General features: G+C 51.8%; 1 protein-coding gene across 1 annotated transcript in view; it reads right to left on the bottom strand.

The window, feature by feature from the left end:
• The window catches only part of SMAD6 (SMAD family member 6), a 40,417-nt gene extending 25,454 nt beyond the window's left edge, over window positions 1-14,963 (bottom strand). Inside the window, exons 1-3 of the mRNA XM_080351179.1 lie at window positions 14,162-14,963; window positions 11,788-11,844; window positions 10,385-10,462 (exon numbers count right to left, since the gene is read on the bottom strand). Coding sequence (XP_080207305.1) covers window positions 10,385-10,462; window positions 11,788-11,844; window positions 14,162-14,951 — 925 coding nt within the window. The 5' untranslated portion in view covers window positions 14,952-14,963. The remainder of the gene's footprint in view (window positions 1-10,384; window positions 10,463-11,787; window positions 11,845-14,161) is intronic.
• Window positions 14,964-17,393: the final 2,430 nt, after the last annotated feature.

Raw genomic sequence — 17,393 nt, 5'->3', positions numbered from 1 at the left:
CGAATCAACCGCCTCATTCTTCCAAGTGGACAAACTCACATTTTGCTGGCGCAGGATCTCACAAACAGACCGTTGTCTGAGCACAGCACCAGGCACTCGCCCCTAGAATAGGCCGTGCTTTCTAACAGCCAAAAGGAAAGAGAAAAAAAAAAAGGAAATAAAGGAAAGAAAAGTGATACGCTCCGAACAGCACGTCCATGCCCCTAGGATCCTATGGAGACAGGTGGAATAAACCTAAAGACAACACAACACTATCGTCACCCATCAAACAGACACCCAAACACTACACCTCTGTGCAGGTTATCTATGTTTTTGGTTTTGCTTTTGTTTTTCAAATCCTCCAGTTACTGCTGCTTTTTTCTCTACTAAATAGACAACAGTGGTTTGCATCACTATGTGTGAAAACATAAAGCAGCTGGCATTTTTTTAAAAGTCTTTAACATTCTTTGGCTCCTCAAATGGAAAAATCTTAGCAAATGAGACCTTAATAAATGGAAAGAGCTGAAAAATAGCCTTTCTGCTGGCGCATTTCGCTCCTGCTAATGGAATACATAGATAAAACCAATACAGTTGTGTCTCAGACCCTTCCACAGCGCAAGTAATCCTGTCCCGCTATCCACGGCGTGGTCCTCCTTGCATCAGGAGTTGCTCCTGCAGGAGGATGGAGCCTCCAACTCCTCCTCCAGCCCCTAAACCAGCCAAGGGAAGAGCAGCCTGGTCCTCCCAGCTGACAAAGAGCACCTAGGAGGAGGAACATCTCCAAACCCATCACACCCAAAGGCAGGCCGAGGAAGGGGGAAGCAGCAACCAGCACAGCTCTTCAAAGCCCAGGCAGGGAGATGGCCAAGCTGCAATGGGTCCAGCTGAGCTTCGGCATCCAGCTGGGACAGTGAATGTGACATAAGGGCACTTGCACGAACTGCTGTTTGGAGAGGGAGGAGGGTTTTGGTCTGGGGTTTGCTCTGGGAACCACACTTGGAGAGGGATGGGGAGGGCTGGGGATGCTGCAGGGCAGGACCACGTGGGCTCCGCCGCAAGGGGCTCTTGAACCATCAGGAAAGGCCTCCAGCTCCCCCAGGAACAGAAAACTGCTGCGAAGAACAAAACAAATTATCTACTGATCCCTCTCTCTTGCACTGTTGGGAATTTGACTTTTTGGCAGGTTTCGTGCACAGGCTTTTATAACCTGAAATGCAAAATGCTGAGAGCACAGAGGAGCATCACAGCCCGTCTGTTCCCAGCCAAAGTCTGCATCTCCGTGGAGAGGCAGGAACAGGTTTTATTGTACGAGGGAATTCAGGTCTGGTCAGAGTTAATTCACCATCACCACTTACTGCACATCCTGGACACAACACTGGATGGATGTGGCTCAGCACCAGCCATGGTTTGGCTTCCCTATGCTGCCACCCAACACAAGACATCTCTGTATCCCAAAAAATGGGCTCAACCCCCATGCCCTGGGCATTGAAAAAACCACATAGCACCAGCACAAGCTGCTTGCCTTGAAACGGCTGAAAAAAGGCTGATTAAGGAGATGCTCCACCAGGAACAGGGCTTTGGTTTTAATTACACCTATATCCTCTGATGCTGCTGGTATTTTCCCATAAGCAAAGCCCAGGATGATGAACCAAAGCGACACTCAGCTTCTCACAGAAGGAAAAGCGTCTCCAGGAATGGGGCAGCGTGGCAGCAACGTGCTCCAGCACTTCACCACTGGAGACCATTTAATCCCTGCTGCAGCCTATGGAGCTGCAAAGGCCATTTCAAGTCAGTGTTTAGCAACTCTGGAAGCAGTCAGCCACAACAGGCATTTCCATGTGAAATGCTTTTGCCCTTATAGAAGAGGGGAAAAAAAACAAACCATGAATTCAACAGTTCTCAGCATCCGAAGCCCAGACCCCAGTGCTGGGGGTACACTGCACAACTTCTCATCGACCTCCGCTCTCCAAGCACTCAGCCCTTGTAATGATGCTTTTTTCCAGGCTAAACACCCACTTTTGGGGGGAAATCAACCAAGAGAAAGGTGCAAAACAGGAGGGAGAGGGAGTGCAGCCTGCTGCTGGGACAAGCTCCATCCAAATCCAATGGCCCGTGAGCAAAGTGGGACCTGGAGGAGCTGATGTCCCTCCTCATCCTCGATCGCCACCAAAGCCCTCAATCCCCGCATGGGTTGGAGAGGCGGCACGTTCCTTTCCTCCCTCCCGGAGCCCCCGGCACGGCAGGACAGACGGACACGAATCCCAGCAGCCACAGCCTAATCCCCTCCGATCCCCGGCACTTTGGAAGGACAAAGAGCCGAGTCTCCTTTGCCAGTAAATCGAACCCGCAGTTCCAGGGGCTCGAGGCACTTCAAAGCCGGCAGCAGCCCGGCCAGCAGCAGTAAAGGGATGTACTTTTCAGCTGTCGAGCAGCGAAGTAAAATCCACACAAATAAGCAGTGTTCCAGAAAACCAGGTTTAACCATCAGCAGCTCCAAACGACAGGGGATGTTTTTTCTGAAGGTTTTTTTTTTCCTTCCTTCTCCTTTCCAGTTTGTGTTAGAGCACTTTTTTTTTCTTTCTTACTAAAACCCACCTCGGGCTCCCACACCACACACCCCTTTTGGGTCTGAGCATCCTCCAAGAGCTAAAATGCTGAGTTAGGTATCGGAGTCCAGGAAAGGAGGTGCCTTTGATGAATAGCAAATCTACAGACTTCAATCGTTCCTGTGAGCGCCACAGATTTAATAAGTTATTTCCGTGGAAAACCTTCGTAACTCAGTTATGAATCAAGCCTATAAACACCTCTCAGTCATCAAAGTGCCACAAAAAAAAATCTGTTACTGTAACTGTGAATACAAGCCTCTCTCTACAGGTCCCTGTGAGAAGCCAAAATTCCTCCTTCAAAACATTCACCATTTTCAAAGGTCATAAATACACTATGTCCAGTATTCAGCAAATCCATTTAAAAGGCAAAACACAGGCATAGAGAAAAAGTAAAGTTCAAACAAAGACGTACCACCAGATACACACTGTTTAAAAGACACAACCGGAGTTACATCAAAAGAACTTTTACTACCTAGAAAGCCATATCCAACTCCTAATAGGGTGCAAGAATGTAATGTTTTGGCTACAAAGATTAAACTAATTTACTTTTAAGTAACTTGCTTACTTCCCAGTGTTCCTTTTCTTTTTTTTTTTTTTAAGTGTGATGCTTAGGTGCTTGGAGAAGTGAGGGGTGTGATTATTCTGTGATTCGAGGCCAAACATCATAACTACTCAATGAACCACAGACAAAACATATTTTATCTGGGTGTTGTAATTACTCCAAGAACTTCTAGGCTGAAAACATCCCAAGTAGCTGTGAAAAGCCATCCTAGTTCCAGGTAAGGAAGGGAGAAAAAGAGCAACTCCCTCTCCTCCTCTGCAGAAATGTACTGAGAAATTCAGTGTATTTTCTTCCCAAATAACATCCGTGGTACCTTTCGTTTCAGGGCATCATCCTGCCCGGCTCCCACACAGCAAGTTCTCCTTTGGAGCTGTGGATCTGTGCGTACACACGCACAAATGCAGAGGTGTCATTTGCAAAGCAGCTTTAATCCCTGCATTAGGCACGGGACCAGATATTGACAAGACCAACCTTCTTCCACCCCTTGCGCAAGAGGCAGCCTGTGTAACTCCAGATGGATGGTCCTAAGGCTCTGGCAGCCACTTTTGCTTTTTCCCCCCACTCTTTCTTCTGGCTTAAGGACAGCTCTGATTGTCTGCACTTTCCTAAATGCTGGAGGGTTGAAGCAGTAGGATCAGCTATCGTAATAATAAGAGAGGAAAGATGTTCTTGGACATGAAGCGAGGGATGGCAACAGGGAGATTTTGACTTGATTCACAGCTCTTGCCACAGCTACCCCATCTACACTGGGGAAATCACTGACTCCCTGGGTCCTCGCACATTACTAAACTGGCTCAGCCCTGAATTAGGCTTGTTGTATGAGCTCATAACTTGTACGATATTTTTATGAACAGGTGTGGCATGCCTCAGAAACTCTTCTACAGCTGCATGGCCACTGCTGAAATGTCATCGTCCTTCTGGAGGCCCATGCTCCGTATGGATGGGGTCACCAGCACCTCTCCTGCTTCTCCAAACAGGATGCTGGGTACAGGTGGCAACACAAAGTTGTATCGTCACCCAAGCGTGGTCATCCACAAGCTCTACAAGAGGAAGCTCCTGCAGATCTCAACATCACAGATGTTGAGTTTGATGGCCCAATGTGAGCTGCCCTACAGGGTTTTAATGCAGAAACAAATGTGTGCACAGAATATCTTCCCCAGCCTTGAGCTGAGATGCTTTTTCTTCAATTGGTAAGTGAGGGGTGTATTTGTTCAGTCTCAATTCTCAGGACAACATCTTCAGTTGCATATTATCTACTCAAGTGATGTATTCTCTGCTGGGTTACATTGCTCCTGGAGGAAGCATTAACACCAACAGGCTTTGGACACAACGAGGAACCCACCCGGCTGCAGAATCAACGATCGTTTCCCATTTTCCTTCTGCTCCAAAGAAAAAAACCTTTGAACCCCAGGAGCTGCTACTTGAGCCACCCACTGTGGCAAGCACAAACACAATGCAAAAAAAAAGAAACCAACCCTGGTAGATTTAGCATCAACCCAGAAAGACATTTGCTGTAGAACAAAAGAGCACACCTGCGTCTCTCTGAAAGCGACAGGCGCTGAAAGCCCAGGGACGCTGTCTCCCACCTTCCCTTTCGGGGATTAATTCCATGATTCACCCCATAGTTTGCAAAGCTGCCTTTGATGTCAACCCCAGGCAGGACTAGAAACTGCGATCAAGCAAACCCAGAGCAAAGGCAGGTTATTCTTTGGATGTTCTCCCAACTGTTGGGAAGGATGCTGCTGTGTGGTCACGCTCTCCGACAGGGATTCCAGCATTCACGGCCGTCCATGGCCACGTGGGAAAAACCTTCACACCAAGCAAAGAATCCCTCCCTGAAGTACACTGGAAAATAGATGCACTTTATTTCCCATTGGCAAACTGAAACTGTGGAGGAAAGCTGTTTAATATAAAAACATCTGACAAAGCTCCTCCAGGATGTATTTTTTTGCATCAAAGAAGTAGCTCTTGGCAACCAGCTCACTCCTCCGACAAGGAAAGTTTTTAGCCAAACCCTGATCGTTATAGACCATGCAGAGTAAGACACGCCAGCGAACTTAAATATGAAAGAAAAAGGAAAGCAAAACCATTACTGGCCCAAATAAACATCTGTCTGTGATTAAACTGGATGCACAGATATGCTCTGCCTTTTTTTTTTTTTTAAAGGGATTTATGTTTTTGCAATAGGATGAGGGGGAAGAAAGGATGAAAAGTCTCCACGGTGCTGCTGGTCAGGCCCATCCTGCAGCCCCGGCACTGCCACCCCGACCCGGCGCCGCGAGACACACCAAAGCCAGAGGAGAGCACCAGAAAGTGCAAAACCAACTTCTCACTACCAGAAGAAATTGCCACCCTAATAATGAGAAAAATATCTTTCTTTTTTTTTTTTTTCCCTATTAACAGGTAATTTCACAATCTCTCCTCGAGTCTGGAAAGAGCAATGTTTGCCCAGTTTCCACACATATCCGCCTTACATATTTATAGGCTTTTTTTTCCTACTCCTAACACACAGGATCTTCATAAACTTCCTTGTTAGCATAAATCCTTGCAGCCTGTTATTTCTAGGGGGAGAGGAAGAGAGATGTTCACTTTCTCCATTCAGTGGGTTTTAAAATATGCTTCCTGAAGCTCAGCCTAAATATTGCTGGAAGCAGAAAAAAAACCCTCCAGCTCTCGCTTTGGAGCTGTGGCATCAGTTCGGCTGGGCTGAATCATCAGCTGGGATGGACAGACACGCTCCCTCCTTCCTCCTCCCTTCAGGGTACGAGGACTCTCCTCTTCAAATCCAACACCCCCAGTCCCACCATTGCCCTGCAAGCAACTTCTCCACTTTCCCAGGCCTCAGAAAAAAATCTTAAATAATTTAAATAAGCTCCAGCCCATTCAGTGTCTGTTTCTCCTGTCTTTATTAATTCACTATTATCCTCCACCAACTTTAGAGAGGCTAACACAGAATAAATCACTGAGCAAAGCTCAACTCTGCATGGAACCCATCACCTTCTAGACTTCAGCACAGCTGCTCGGAGCAGACCCACATGTGTGCAGCCACTTTTGGGTACAGGTCCCCACCACTCCAGAGAGGAACTGATCACTCCTCCAACAGACCACCGACTCACAACTCCTTCTTTCAAATGCACATACCCAGCTAGAAATGAGTTCACCAGAGCTGAAACTCTTGAACTAGCACATGGGAAGTGAATTGACTGCAAAGTCTAAAAAAAATAAAATAAAAGTATTTTTGGAAGAATCTACAGCAGCATCTCTTCTTCTGGCCTCCTGCAAAGGCTCTCACTGCTGGTACAAACCCCACTGCTGTCCCCACTCCCCTCCTGCCCTTCTCCCATTCTCAGCTCTTACTTCTCCCCTGGTAACACTCATTTCTCCTCCTTTCTCTGCTCAGGTGCATCACTCAGCACCAAACCATCCTCATTTCTCCTGCACCCACCCAGGGCTGAGCATCCCCCGACTCGGGGCACAATGGCAGGGGATCGGGTGCAGAACTAAAGGGAGGCGGGTTGGACATGGATATCCACGCTCGGCAAGAAGCCCGTTCCCTCCGAAAAATCCTGCCACACACAGGGCCCGAGCCCCATGGGTCACGTCGGTTCACAAAGGCATTTCCATACGAACAATAAAACTTTCCGTGCAAACACTGGTATGACTCCTGATTAAGCATGGAGTAATGAGTAGGCATGTAGGGACACATGAGACAGGCTCTAGCGATGAGTGGCTCATTTTGAGGAAAAATAGCTGTCGTAAGAGCTTGGCACTGACTGCTGCAGACATCGTCTTCAAGTATCTTCAGAGCAGACACTCAGCAAGTGTGGGACCTCCACACTGCAACTGGGAACTTTGCTGCGAGGTGGCAGTGAGTTGCACCCATCACTGATCCTACAGCTAATTACTCCTCCTTCTTTATTATTCCTTAGAGAAAAAAAATGCCCCAACATTTCTGCACTCTCTAGAGGACGGACAAGTTGCCTCAGACCCACAGCGGCCACGAGCGATGGTCAAGTCAGCAGGGGGACCTGCGGGAGGCTCCTGAGCAGCACCACCACCTTTTGATTTCCTACTGGAGCTCAACTCTTCTCCCTCCTTAGGACCTCCAGAATTTAATCCCATCACTAATGAAAAAACTGATTGCTACTTGTAGAAATTGATGGAGCTTTTTTAGCCAGAAATACAAACAGACGCAGCATGTTGTGCAAAGGGAGCACTGAGGAGTGGGGTTATTTCCTGGTCTTTAAGAGAAGGTCCTTCCCAGGGAAGCTGAGGGATAGCCCTGTGGGATATAGGAGAAGGGAATCCGAAAGCCCACGGCCCACAACATCTGCTCCAGCACGTCCCCACCGTACTGAACCAGTTCCCGCAGCGCAGCCCTCTACATGCCTGGCAAGTCTAACGGGTACAGCAGCTTCTTGGCATGTGCTGGAGGAGCCAAGTCTGAGGGGAAGGGAAAAAAAAAAATTACTACAAATGTTCCACCAATTATGAGTCACGAGGCTGAGCTTTTGTTCCTGCCTTGCTGGATTTTGCCCTTTCCCTGGTATTTCCCCAGCTCCGGCCAGGGGAGCCGCGGGGACACCAATAGCAGCCAAGGCTTTGGCGGCACCCAGGGACGGGCACAGCCCTGGCCAGGGGAGCCACCAACTCCCAAAGCAGCAGGTTTTCCTCACCTCTGCTCCCCAGACACACATGGCTGCAGAAATAAATCTAATGAGCAAAAGATGGAGCCTTTCTTCATGCACCTTCAAACCCAAGCGTGACACTGCTTGAGCTCAGAAGATGGGAACTTCAGGATCAAACACCTCCAAGAGCCTCTTCCCACCAACCCATACCTTCCCAAGCCTTTGCACCTCATTGAGAACCAGAAGCATCTCCAACCCAAGGGGAATGCTGTGGCTGGACACAGATCCTTGGACACACCACTTCATGCCCCAAATGCTCTGAACCTCAGAAGAGGCCCCAGGGGTCTCATCCATCGATCCAGCTCATGACACAGAAGGTCACATCCACACTGCTGCTCACAACTGCTGTTTCCAGTTTGCATTGACTGTTACTCTGAATTTTATAGCGAGCCTATTTATTCATTGAAGACTTATTTTTGTTTTTAAGAACAGTGTTATAGCCATGAAAAGGTCTACTTCAAAAAGAAGGGTTGTGGGGTTTTGTTCGTTTTAAATTTACATCTATGACAGAGATGATCTTTTGACTTCATGCTAGAACTTCCTGTTTAAAAGTTCATCAAGCAAACGAGTAACAGTAGAAGAATGGTTCTCTTTGTTATCCAAAATTGAATTTTGTGGTTTTAGTAGGAAAAGCCTTTTTGATGATCAAAGCCGAAGGAATAAATAGTCGTGGCTTGACGCTAGATCCAAAATGTACTTATTTTTGGAACGTGAGTTAAATGCACAAGAAAAGGCAGGGAAGACCACGTGCTTCGTATATAATTTACACAGGTCTACATTTCAAGCAGACCTACTACATTAGTTGAAATAGAGAATAAACAAACTGAAATACGGCAGATAGACTAGACTCTAAGTGGCTTTTTTCCTTTTACTTCCCTGTGATGACAAGTATGGGTTAACTTCAGTAAAGCTCTTATCCTCTTTCAGCAATCATGAGCACTGGGGAAAAATAAATCACATAGCCCCAGACTCTTATTAAAAGTTACACCATTGGAAACTACACAGGGGGAGAGGAGGTATCTGATTTCAGTGCAATCTCAGTCACATGTTATCATTATATTGTTCAAGTAAAAGTTCAAGTCTCGCTTCTCTTCCAGAAAATCTACCAGATGTGCCATAAAGGACTTTGCTGTGAGAGAAGCTAAAACATTACATCCTTAAGAACCCCGGTTTTCAAACTCAGCTGCTATAATTAATGGCAATTATCAAGTTACAATAAAAGCCATGGGCATGGGGAGCTTTACAGACGTGTATCCAGCCAAAGGAATGCTTGTTAGGAATTGCAAGCACATATTTATTATAGCACAACCCCTAACAACCCAACTCCTGGCTATCAATCGTCCCCTGCTACGGACACTTGGCAGCACAACAAAAGCAAGGCGGGCTGGATTCGGCAATGCCGCGGCAAAAACGACCCGTGGCAGGAGAACCTGAAAGGAGAAGGGAAAACCCCAGGGAGAAATGCATCATCACGCCACAACACTGCGGTGCTGGACTGTTTAAAGGCTCTTTAAAGCGTTGCGGAGTCAGGATGGGCTTGAACATCCCGAGGAGGTCACGGGTCTCACCAAACTGGCCACAAAGTCTTGCAGGTGGAGAATGAGAAGAGAAAGACCGTGGCTAATGGAGCAGTACCCGAGGGTCCCCTCCACCACCACCACGTCCATGTGCTCAGTGAACCCAGCAGCTCAGCACTGAGGTCCCCAAATCCCACTCCATCACAACGAAGCACATGGGACCTCACCAGGATGAGGGTTTATCTACGTTCATCATCTCTCTGGTCATTAACGAGGTAATTTCTTACACAAAAATTAAACCTGGTCCTACAGACGGGTCCCTGCTGCCCCTCATGCAGTCAGCCAGGAGACACCTGAGAGGGAAGATGTGACACCATCACTGTAGCCAAGGCCCAATGCCACCAAATGAAGACCCCAACTCTCTCCCTTCTTACAGGTAAAACCGCCTCAGGCCTCACAGAGAACCATTAAATGAATGAAAGGTTGCAGGGGTGGGGCAGAGTAAAAAACAGGGCCTAATTACACTGAGCTTTGTTCAGGAGCTTCAATGGCATCGTAGCTGGGAGCTCAGCTCATGAAAGTCGAGTTTGCACCGCAGGGCCAGGACCTAACAGGTAACACAAGCTGGACGAACTCAGCAAGAACCACCACAAAGCAGCATCATTTGAAACAGCCTCATCACTCCTGCCACAAAAAGGGTGACGGCGTAAAACCCAGCCCCACGCCAGCCTATGAGCCCGTGGCTCCAGCCAGGCCTAGGCAGCTTCCACAGGGGACACACGTGGTGCTGTGGCCACTTCCCAAATGTCCCAATTTGTTCCAGCACGGTCATCCCACAAACAGCATCTTATCACAACATGCGAAGCACAGACATCTCTGAACAATCTACTCAAGTAGCTGCTCTTTTTTTCTTCTCTCTTCACACCACGAGTATAAATGAAGAGCAGCACCACAAGCCCCCGCCTCCCCCTGCATCCCTGCCCCAGCCACGGCACACACCACACGTGCAGGAAGGTGCAAACATCTGCCAACCTGAGAAGTCTCCAGGTGTGATGTTGGGTGAATTTGTAGCCTCTGTTTCAGTGTAAGACAACGTGGAATCTGATAGATCTGGGAAAAAAAAGAAAAAGAAAAAATAAGTATTTTTAGTCCTCCTGCCTTTGCAAGTGCTATGTGAGCACCCGTGGCTCTTAAGCTTCCCATCATCTCCCTGAGAAAAACCCTCCACTGGTCCAGAAAGCAGTGATTAACTTTGTACCTCTACCATGCAAATGCAAAGTCTGAATTGCTTCGACCACAAAAATAACTGCAGTTGAGTTGATCAAACAAGTAGGAACCTGGTGCTTACTGGATAAAGTTACATTAAGCCTCTAAACAATTCATAGTTACTATACTTAATTATCACCATTAAAATTCTTGAAGCTGTTTATTCTTGCTTCCTTCCTTCCTTCCTCTTTGCTGAAGCGAAGGAAACTTTGTTTTAACAAGTTAAGAGTCTTTGTTATTCTCTCTTGCTTACACCCCTCTAATTAAGTGCTCAACTGTTTGCTCACAGATTAACTATTATTTTTCCAATCAAACAAGCCAGTGAAGCAAATTTCAACTCCTGGCTGTTGTTTTAATAAAGTCACGTGTCGCTCACTATTATTTCTCCCTGCAGCACAAGCATTTTCTAAAAGGAATTAACTTGGAAGGGGGAACATGGGGAGGGACAATTTTTTTTTCACCATACCTGACAAAAAAGTTAAAAAAAAAAAAAAGGAAAAAAATATGCCCAGAAAGGACAGTCAGGATGCAGTGACACCAATTCAAAACATCTCCAAGCCAACATGCATCACACAGGACCAGGGTCCCCGACTGCCCTGCGCCAGGCTCTGCAGCAGACTCCGCTCCATGCCCAGCCTACACTGCCAAGCCGCTTTTGCCAGCCTTTTTATAAAAAAGCTTTTCTGATTCACCATGAAAAGTGAAACGCCATTCAGAAATTACACAGCGCTGAGTTTCAAAGAGTTCACGTCTCATTTTAATAAGCAGAGGAAGGGTAATAGCTGGTTGCTCCGCGGCGCTGCGCAGCCTGAGCTGTATGGAAATGGGACCCGGGAGCTCCCACTCCCCCCTCTCTGTCATCCCGCAGATTAGACACACAGACAAAACATGACGTCTGGTAACCTTTCATTACGCCTTCATTAAAAATAGCGCTTCATATTATTTTGGAAAATATGCATGTGTCTACACCGTAATTTGGTATGATAAACTGACATCCATTTACTTCTTAAAACCCGTCAGCTGATGATTGCTCAGAAATAACGAGCAGCCATAAAATCCTGACTTGCTGGCTTTTGCCTGATGTGCCATGTCGGGATGTCTCAGAACCAGCACCAGGACCGCACCACGCAACAGAGCTGCCGGGAGATCAAGAGACTCAAAACACGTACCCAGTGGCTTTTGCTCATCATTAGGAGACAGCCGAGAGTAGGGAGGTGGTGGAGACTCTGCAAAACCAAAACTTTATGTTAGTGCTGTGTTCAGTTTATCAATGAAATCCTCAGGTTTTCTATTTCAGGGTGGGAACTCCTGCAAGGTTATAAACACACAGTGGAAGAAAACCCACTTGGGAGCAACTAGAGTTTTCCAAATCTGTGAAGAATGGTGGTTCCACCTTGACCTTTCCAAGTGGGCTTTACTGCCAAAACTGCTGCAGTTCTCCCCTACAGCCCCACCCCAAATCCCTGCCTGGGCACCTGTGACCCAAACCACACAAAATGGCCTGTTCTTCCCAAAGAACGATGTTTCCATCATCTGTGTTGGGAGACAACCCTCCACCCAGGGCTCAAGCACACACTTGGACTTCACAGGAGCCTCCCAAATATGTGACAAGGACTGAAGAAGGGTGCCAAGTGATGAAAAGACACTTTTCCTGGGACATGAAGACAGGGGCCAGGCTGGCTTCAGCCAACAAAGCCACCAAAGCGACTTGGATCCATCCCAGTGAAGCCCTTGGCACATGAGCAGAGGCCCCTGTGATCCCGCTCAGCCCAACCTTGATCCCGCAAAGCTCCCACTCAGCTTTAAGCAGCAGCACATCAGCAGTCACGCGCCTAAAGTTAACCAAGTTCTTAGAAGTGCTTTGCTGAATCAGGTCACCTAACTGGCACTTTCTCTGCTTGAAAGAGTCAAGAGCATGTGAAAGGCTGACAAAGGTCTCCCATTATCTTCGTGCACTGGCTAGAGAGTTTTTTTCCTTCTGAATTATAGCAGTGACACACTTCTTGAATTATACCGTGCTAAGACTGAGGTATGTGCAGCTCTGTCATGGCAGCAGCACTGAGCAGACACTGACTTCTGTAAGAAATTGTCCCAAGAAGCCAACAGCATCACGTTGACCTCGGACTACCAAAACAAAGGTGCGCTCCTCTGCTCACACACAGACTCGAAGGCAAAGCACTCAGCTCAACAACTGCAGCTCAACTCACATTAGTTCATGAAGAACAACTTCAGCATGCCCTGTGTGATGGCTCTGGGGTGGCCTGTAGTCATTTATTGCTGCCGAAAAAAGGCTCCTCATCTCCCCTAAGAAAAGGCTCCTCATCTCCCCTGACTGAGCAAGCTGCCCAGCAGCAAGATGCTCTTCTCACAAGCTGCTTACCAGTCTCAAAAAATAATGGTGCAAACATCCCAATGTGGATGTAATGGCCCAACCTGCGCCACGCACAGTGGGCTGGTCCCACGCTAGAGCCAGACCTGCCACCACAGGGCCTCCTTCAGCGCACCACTCAGCTACGCCGCCCCACAGTAAAGTGGGTGACAAACACAAACGCGGATGGTCTCTGCAGGGAGTCAGGGAAATATCTGTGGAAAGGGGCATCAAGGCCTTTCCTGGGCTCCTGCCGCCGTCCCCAGTGCCCGTTTGGAGCGGGTGGGGCCCTGGCACTATCAAAATGATAAGGAAACACCCGATAAAAGCTCTGCTCTCCACTACTCCCTGCACAGGGCTTGCAGCCACACACCCCTGGGAAAACAACCACGGCTGCAGGAAAGCAACTGGGAAACTTTGCCCGTTTCTGAAATAAATGCACAGTTCCTGCAAACGCACATCTACTCCAACTGAAACAAAAAAAGAAGGCTGCTTCCAGCCTCTAGCAATCTTTGGGGGAAGTACGCCTAGCATAGAAGTTTCTTTCAAAGAAGTGATGCAAAGTGAGGCAGGATCCCGGATTGCAAAATAAATGAAAAAAAAAAAGAAAAAAACATCAAAAGTTCTTGCCAAGAAAGGGACCGTCAGCAGGAGGTGGGTGTCCTCCAGGATCCCTCTGCCCACAACAAAAAGAGAGCAAGAGAGAGAAATGCATGAGCTGCAGCACCCCCCGGTTCCACGCGTGTCCGGCGTTCCCCCGTGGCTGGGACATCCCCCCCGCCCCTCCTGGCGGGGCCCTGCGGCTTTAAGCGGCGGCGGTAATTGCCCGGCTCCCCGGCCGCTCCGATAAACAGCGAGCCAGGCTGGCGCCAGCAGTATGCAAACTGCATATTATCGCCCCTTCTGCACCTAAATAGCAGGGGGACCTCCGCGGGAAGGGGAAAAAAAATAAAAAGGCTTTTAAGCACAACTGAGAACGGCTCTTGTCTTGGGGGGGGAGATGCCGGCCCCGGGGGCAGATCCCGGGCCAGGCAGACCCCGGGCCAGGCGCATCCCGGCCGGGCATCCCTGCCGCTGCCAGAGAGGGTTCAAATAAGAAGCCCCAAACCCCTAAATCGGGGGGAGGGGGAAAAGACCCCGACACCGAGCTCTCCCCCCACCGGCCCGCTCCTCACCTGGCCCACAGAGGCGGCTGAAGTGGTAGGGGTTGCAGCAGACGGTGGGTCCGTCGGCGACGCCGAAGCTCTGGCACTCGCAGAGGGGCTTCAGCTCGGCGGGGTGCTGCAGGTCGGGCCAGCGGAAGAGTTTGCCCAGAAGCAGGTGGGGGGGAGCCGCCTGGCCCCCCAGACGCAGCTCGGTGCGGGCCACCAGCACGCAGCCGCCGGGCATGCCCCCGCGGGACTCCACCGCCTCCAGCAGACTGTCCAGCGAGCGCTCCTTCAGCCGCTTCAGCAGCGAGTAGGTGACGGCCTTCAGCTCCTGCTCCAGCAGCAGCAGCCGCGACCGCGCCTCCCGGCCCCGCCGCTCCGGGGAGCCGCCGTCGGTCGCCTCGTCGGGGCTGGGGGGGGCGACCCCGCCGGCAGCGTGGGGCTGCGGGCCGCCGGGCTCCCGCTCCTTGAAGAGGCAGCAGGTCACCGTGCGGCTGTCTCTCTCCTCCGCCCGCCGCGGGCTCGTCCCCTCGGCGCCCTCCCTCCGCGGCGGGGTGCGGAGCCGGGCCCCGCGCCGCTCCGCCATGGGGTCCCCGCGGGGCGCCGCCGCCCCGCCGCGCCGCTCCTCCGCCTCCCGGAGCAAACTGCGCGCTACCGCGCGGATCTCCGCCGAGGGGTTTTTCTCCGGGGTTTTGCAACTGCCGGTGGCTCCGAGGTCGTGACCGCTCCTGGTGCTCCCATCTCCGCCGTCTCTGTCCGGAATGACGCGGCTCCTCCAAAGTCGCCGCACCAGCCCTGAGCGTTTGGACCTGAACATACGACACGCGGGCGGCCGGGGGTCGCGTCGCTCTCCGCCGCCACCTCCCCCCCGCTCCCCGCCGCCCCTCCTCCGCGGGGGCTCCTCGCTCCGCCGCCGGCTTTATCTCATCTCAGACCCGCCGCCCTCGCAGGCTGCCCGGAGCGCCCGGCGCGGCGGTTTGTTTCCCCGCGGCCCTGCCCAGCGAATCGGGGCCGCAGCATGGGGGAAGGCGGCGGGGCGGGAGCGCGGTGCGGGCATAGACGGCGCCGCGGGGGCTGAGCCGACGCCCGCGGCCGTGCGGGGCCGCTCCCGTGGCGGCGCTGGGGCTCGGGCGCGCCGCGCCGTGCCCTACATCGGCTGCCAACGCGGGGCCAGGCGGGGAGCGGCGGGGGAGCGGGACGGGGAGAGCCCGGGGCAGCGCTCCGGCTCCACCATACGACGGGGAGCGCGGGGGGGGGGGGAGGAGAGGGAGGAGGATGGTGCGGAGGTGCCGCCGCCCGGCGCGGGGAACTGGCGCCGGGTCCGCGCTCGGAGGTATCGATTCCCTTCGGCCAAAAATAGTAAAAAAAAAAGAAAAATTAAAAAATCAAGACGTCAGAAGCCCAAGAGCAGCAGGCGGAGCGGAGCCGGTGTCAGCACGTGAGTTGTACGTATCCCAGGACGCGGCCGCAGCTCCCGCTCCGCTCCCGCCGGGTCCCCAGCGCCGCTCCCGCCGCCGCGCTCGCTGGCTCGCGCCCGCCCGCCCTCGCTGGCTTTTGTGTGGCCGGGGCGCGCGCGCAGGGCCCCTCGCGAGCGGCGGCGCGATTGGCTGCCGCCCATCATGTGCCAGTCTAGACACTTTGGCGGCTCCGCGCGGCACCGGGCGTTGCGCAAACACCGGCTCGAGTTTCCGAGCTCTTAAAGGGACACGCACCCCCGTGGCCCCTTACGGCAACGCGGGGAGCCCCCGCGCTCCCCGCCGCTACGAGGCGCCTTGCCTCTCCCCCACACTCCCAGCCCCTTGGGAAAGGGGCTGTGGGGCCGCCCCGCCGCGGCCACCCCCGGGGAAAAGTAGGTCATGGCGGCGCGGCGGCGGCTCAGGGGTTAAGCCCGCTCCCCCCCGCGCCGGAGCCGCCGCGGCGGGACACACCCCCGCGATGTATCAACTTGTCCGCCGTGGCAAAAGTTCAGGCCCGGCGCTCGCCCATTGGCCCGCCGCCGCGTGACGTGTGGCCCCGCCACGGCCCATTGGCCCGGAAGCCGCGCCGGCACCGCCCACTCCCCCCCACCTCCTCGAGCGCCGCGGCGTGCCCGTGAATGAAAGACATTCCGCGAGCCGCACCGCCCCGGGTCCTAGTGCCCGCCGCCGCCGCGGGGGCTCAGGGCGGCGGGGAGCGGCCGCCGGCGGGGGGCGGCGTGTCCCGGGGACTCGGGTGGGCGCCGGCAGCGCGGGGGGAGCGGCGGCCCCGAGGGAAGGACGGCGGCCCCGTGGGGGAGGCGCGGCGCCGCGTCCCGCCCCACGCGGGGGAACGGCGGCAGAGGGAAGGTGCGCGTGGGAATGGGACCCCCCCCCCCCAACAAAAAAATAACCACAAAAATATTAATAAAACCGCGTAAAATGGGGATTTTTCTTGCAGCGAGAGTTCAGGCGGCCTCACTCCCACACGTGGGATTTCCCCGGGCGCATCAGCCGCTGCCCGGGGCCGGGACGCGCTCCGGACCGAGCGACTCCGGCAGCTCCCGGGGGGTCCGGAGCCCCCAGGCCGCGGGTGGGAGAGGGGCGTCCTGCGTGGGAACCTGCTACTGAACCCAGCAGGAGCAGAGATCAGCCGGGGACCCGACCGGGGAACTTCACTTAGCAAAAAGAAACCTTGGCCATTTATTTCCCAGCAGTTGAGCAACCCCCCCAAAAAAACCAAACCAATAAATATATTTCATCCAACAATTTTGAGACAACCTGAATGTTCAGAGTTTTCCTCTTCACATTTTTGAGTAGCTCTTGCAATAACTGAAGGTTAATGTCCACGTTTCCCCAAACCTGCAGTTGCATACCTAAGAACGTGATTTAAATACCCTTGTTTTAGTACAGCTTTTAATAGCAGACTCAATCTGTGTGTATCAGCTTAAGAGATTCCAAAATATTCCATTTAAAATCAGACATAATTACAATATGTAAATAGCTCTTTAGACTTTGGGGTTACTTCTGCCCCTTCTGACCTGTGGGACCTGGGCAAAGCTCCTTTTCCCTGGCCCTTTTTGGGTGGATTCTAGGAAATGTGCAGTTTGCCTTGTTAAAAATGCAATGTAAAAAAACCCATAAATCGTATAAATGCTGTAAGGGACCTGCTGCCTCTGCTGCTGGGTTTCCTGATAGGATTGATGGCCCCATGCAGCAGCGATCAGCTGCCTCCCTGCAGAGAAACCAAACTGGGAGCAAAACCAGATGATGTTATTTGAGAACTGACTCACTTTTCATGGAAA

This window comes from Nesoenas mayeri, assembly GCF_963082525.1.
Source record: "Nesoenas mayeri genome assembly, chromosome: 11".
NCBI lineage: Eukaryota > Metazoa > Chordata > Aves > Columbiformes > Columbidae > Nesoenas > Nesoenas mayeri.
This window is presented reverse-complemented; position numbering and strand designations above follow the sequence as displayed.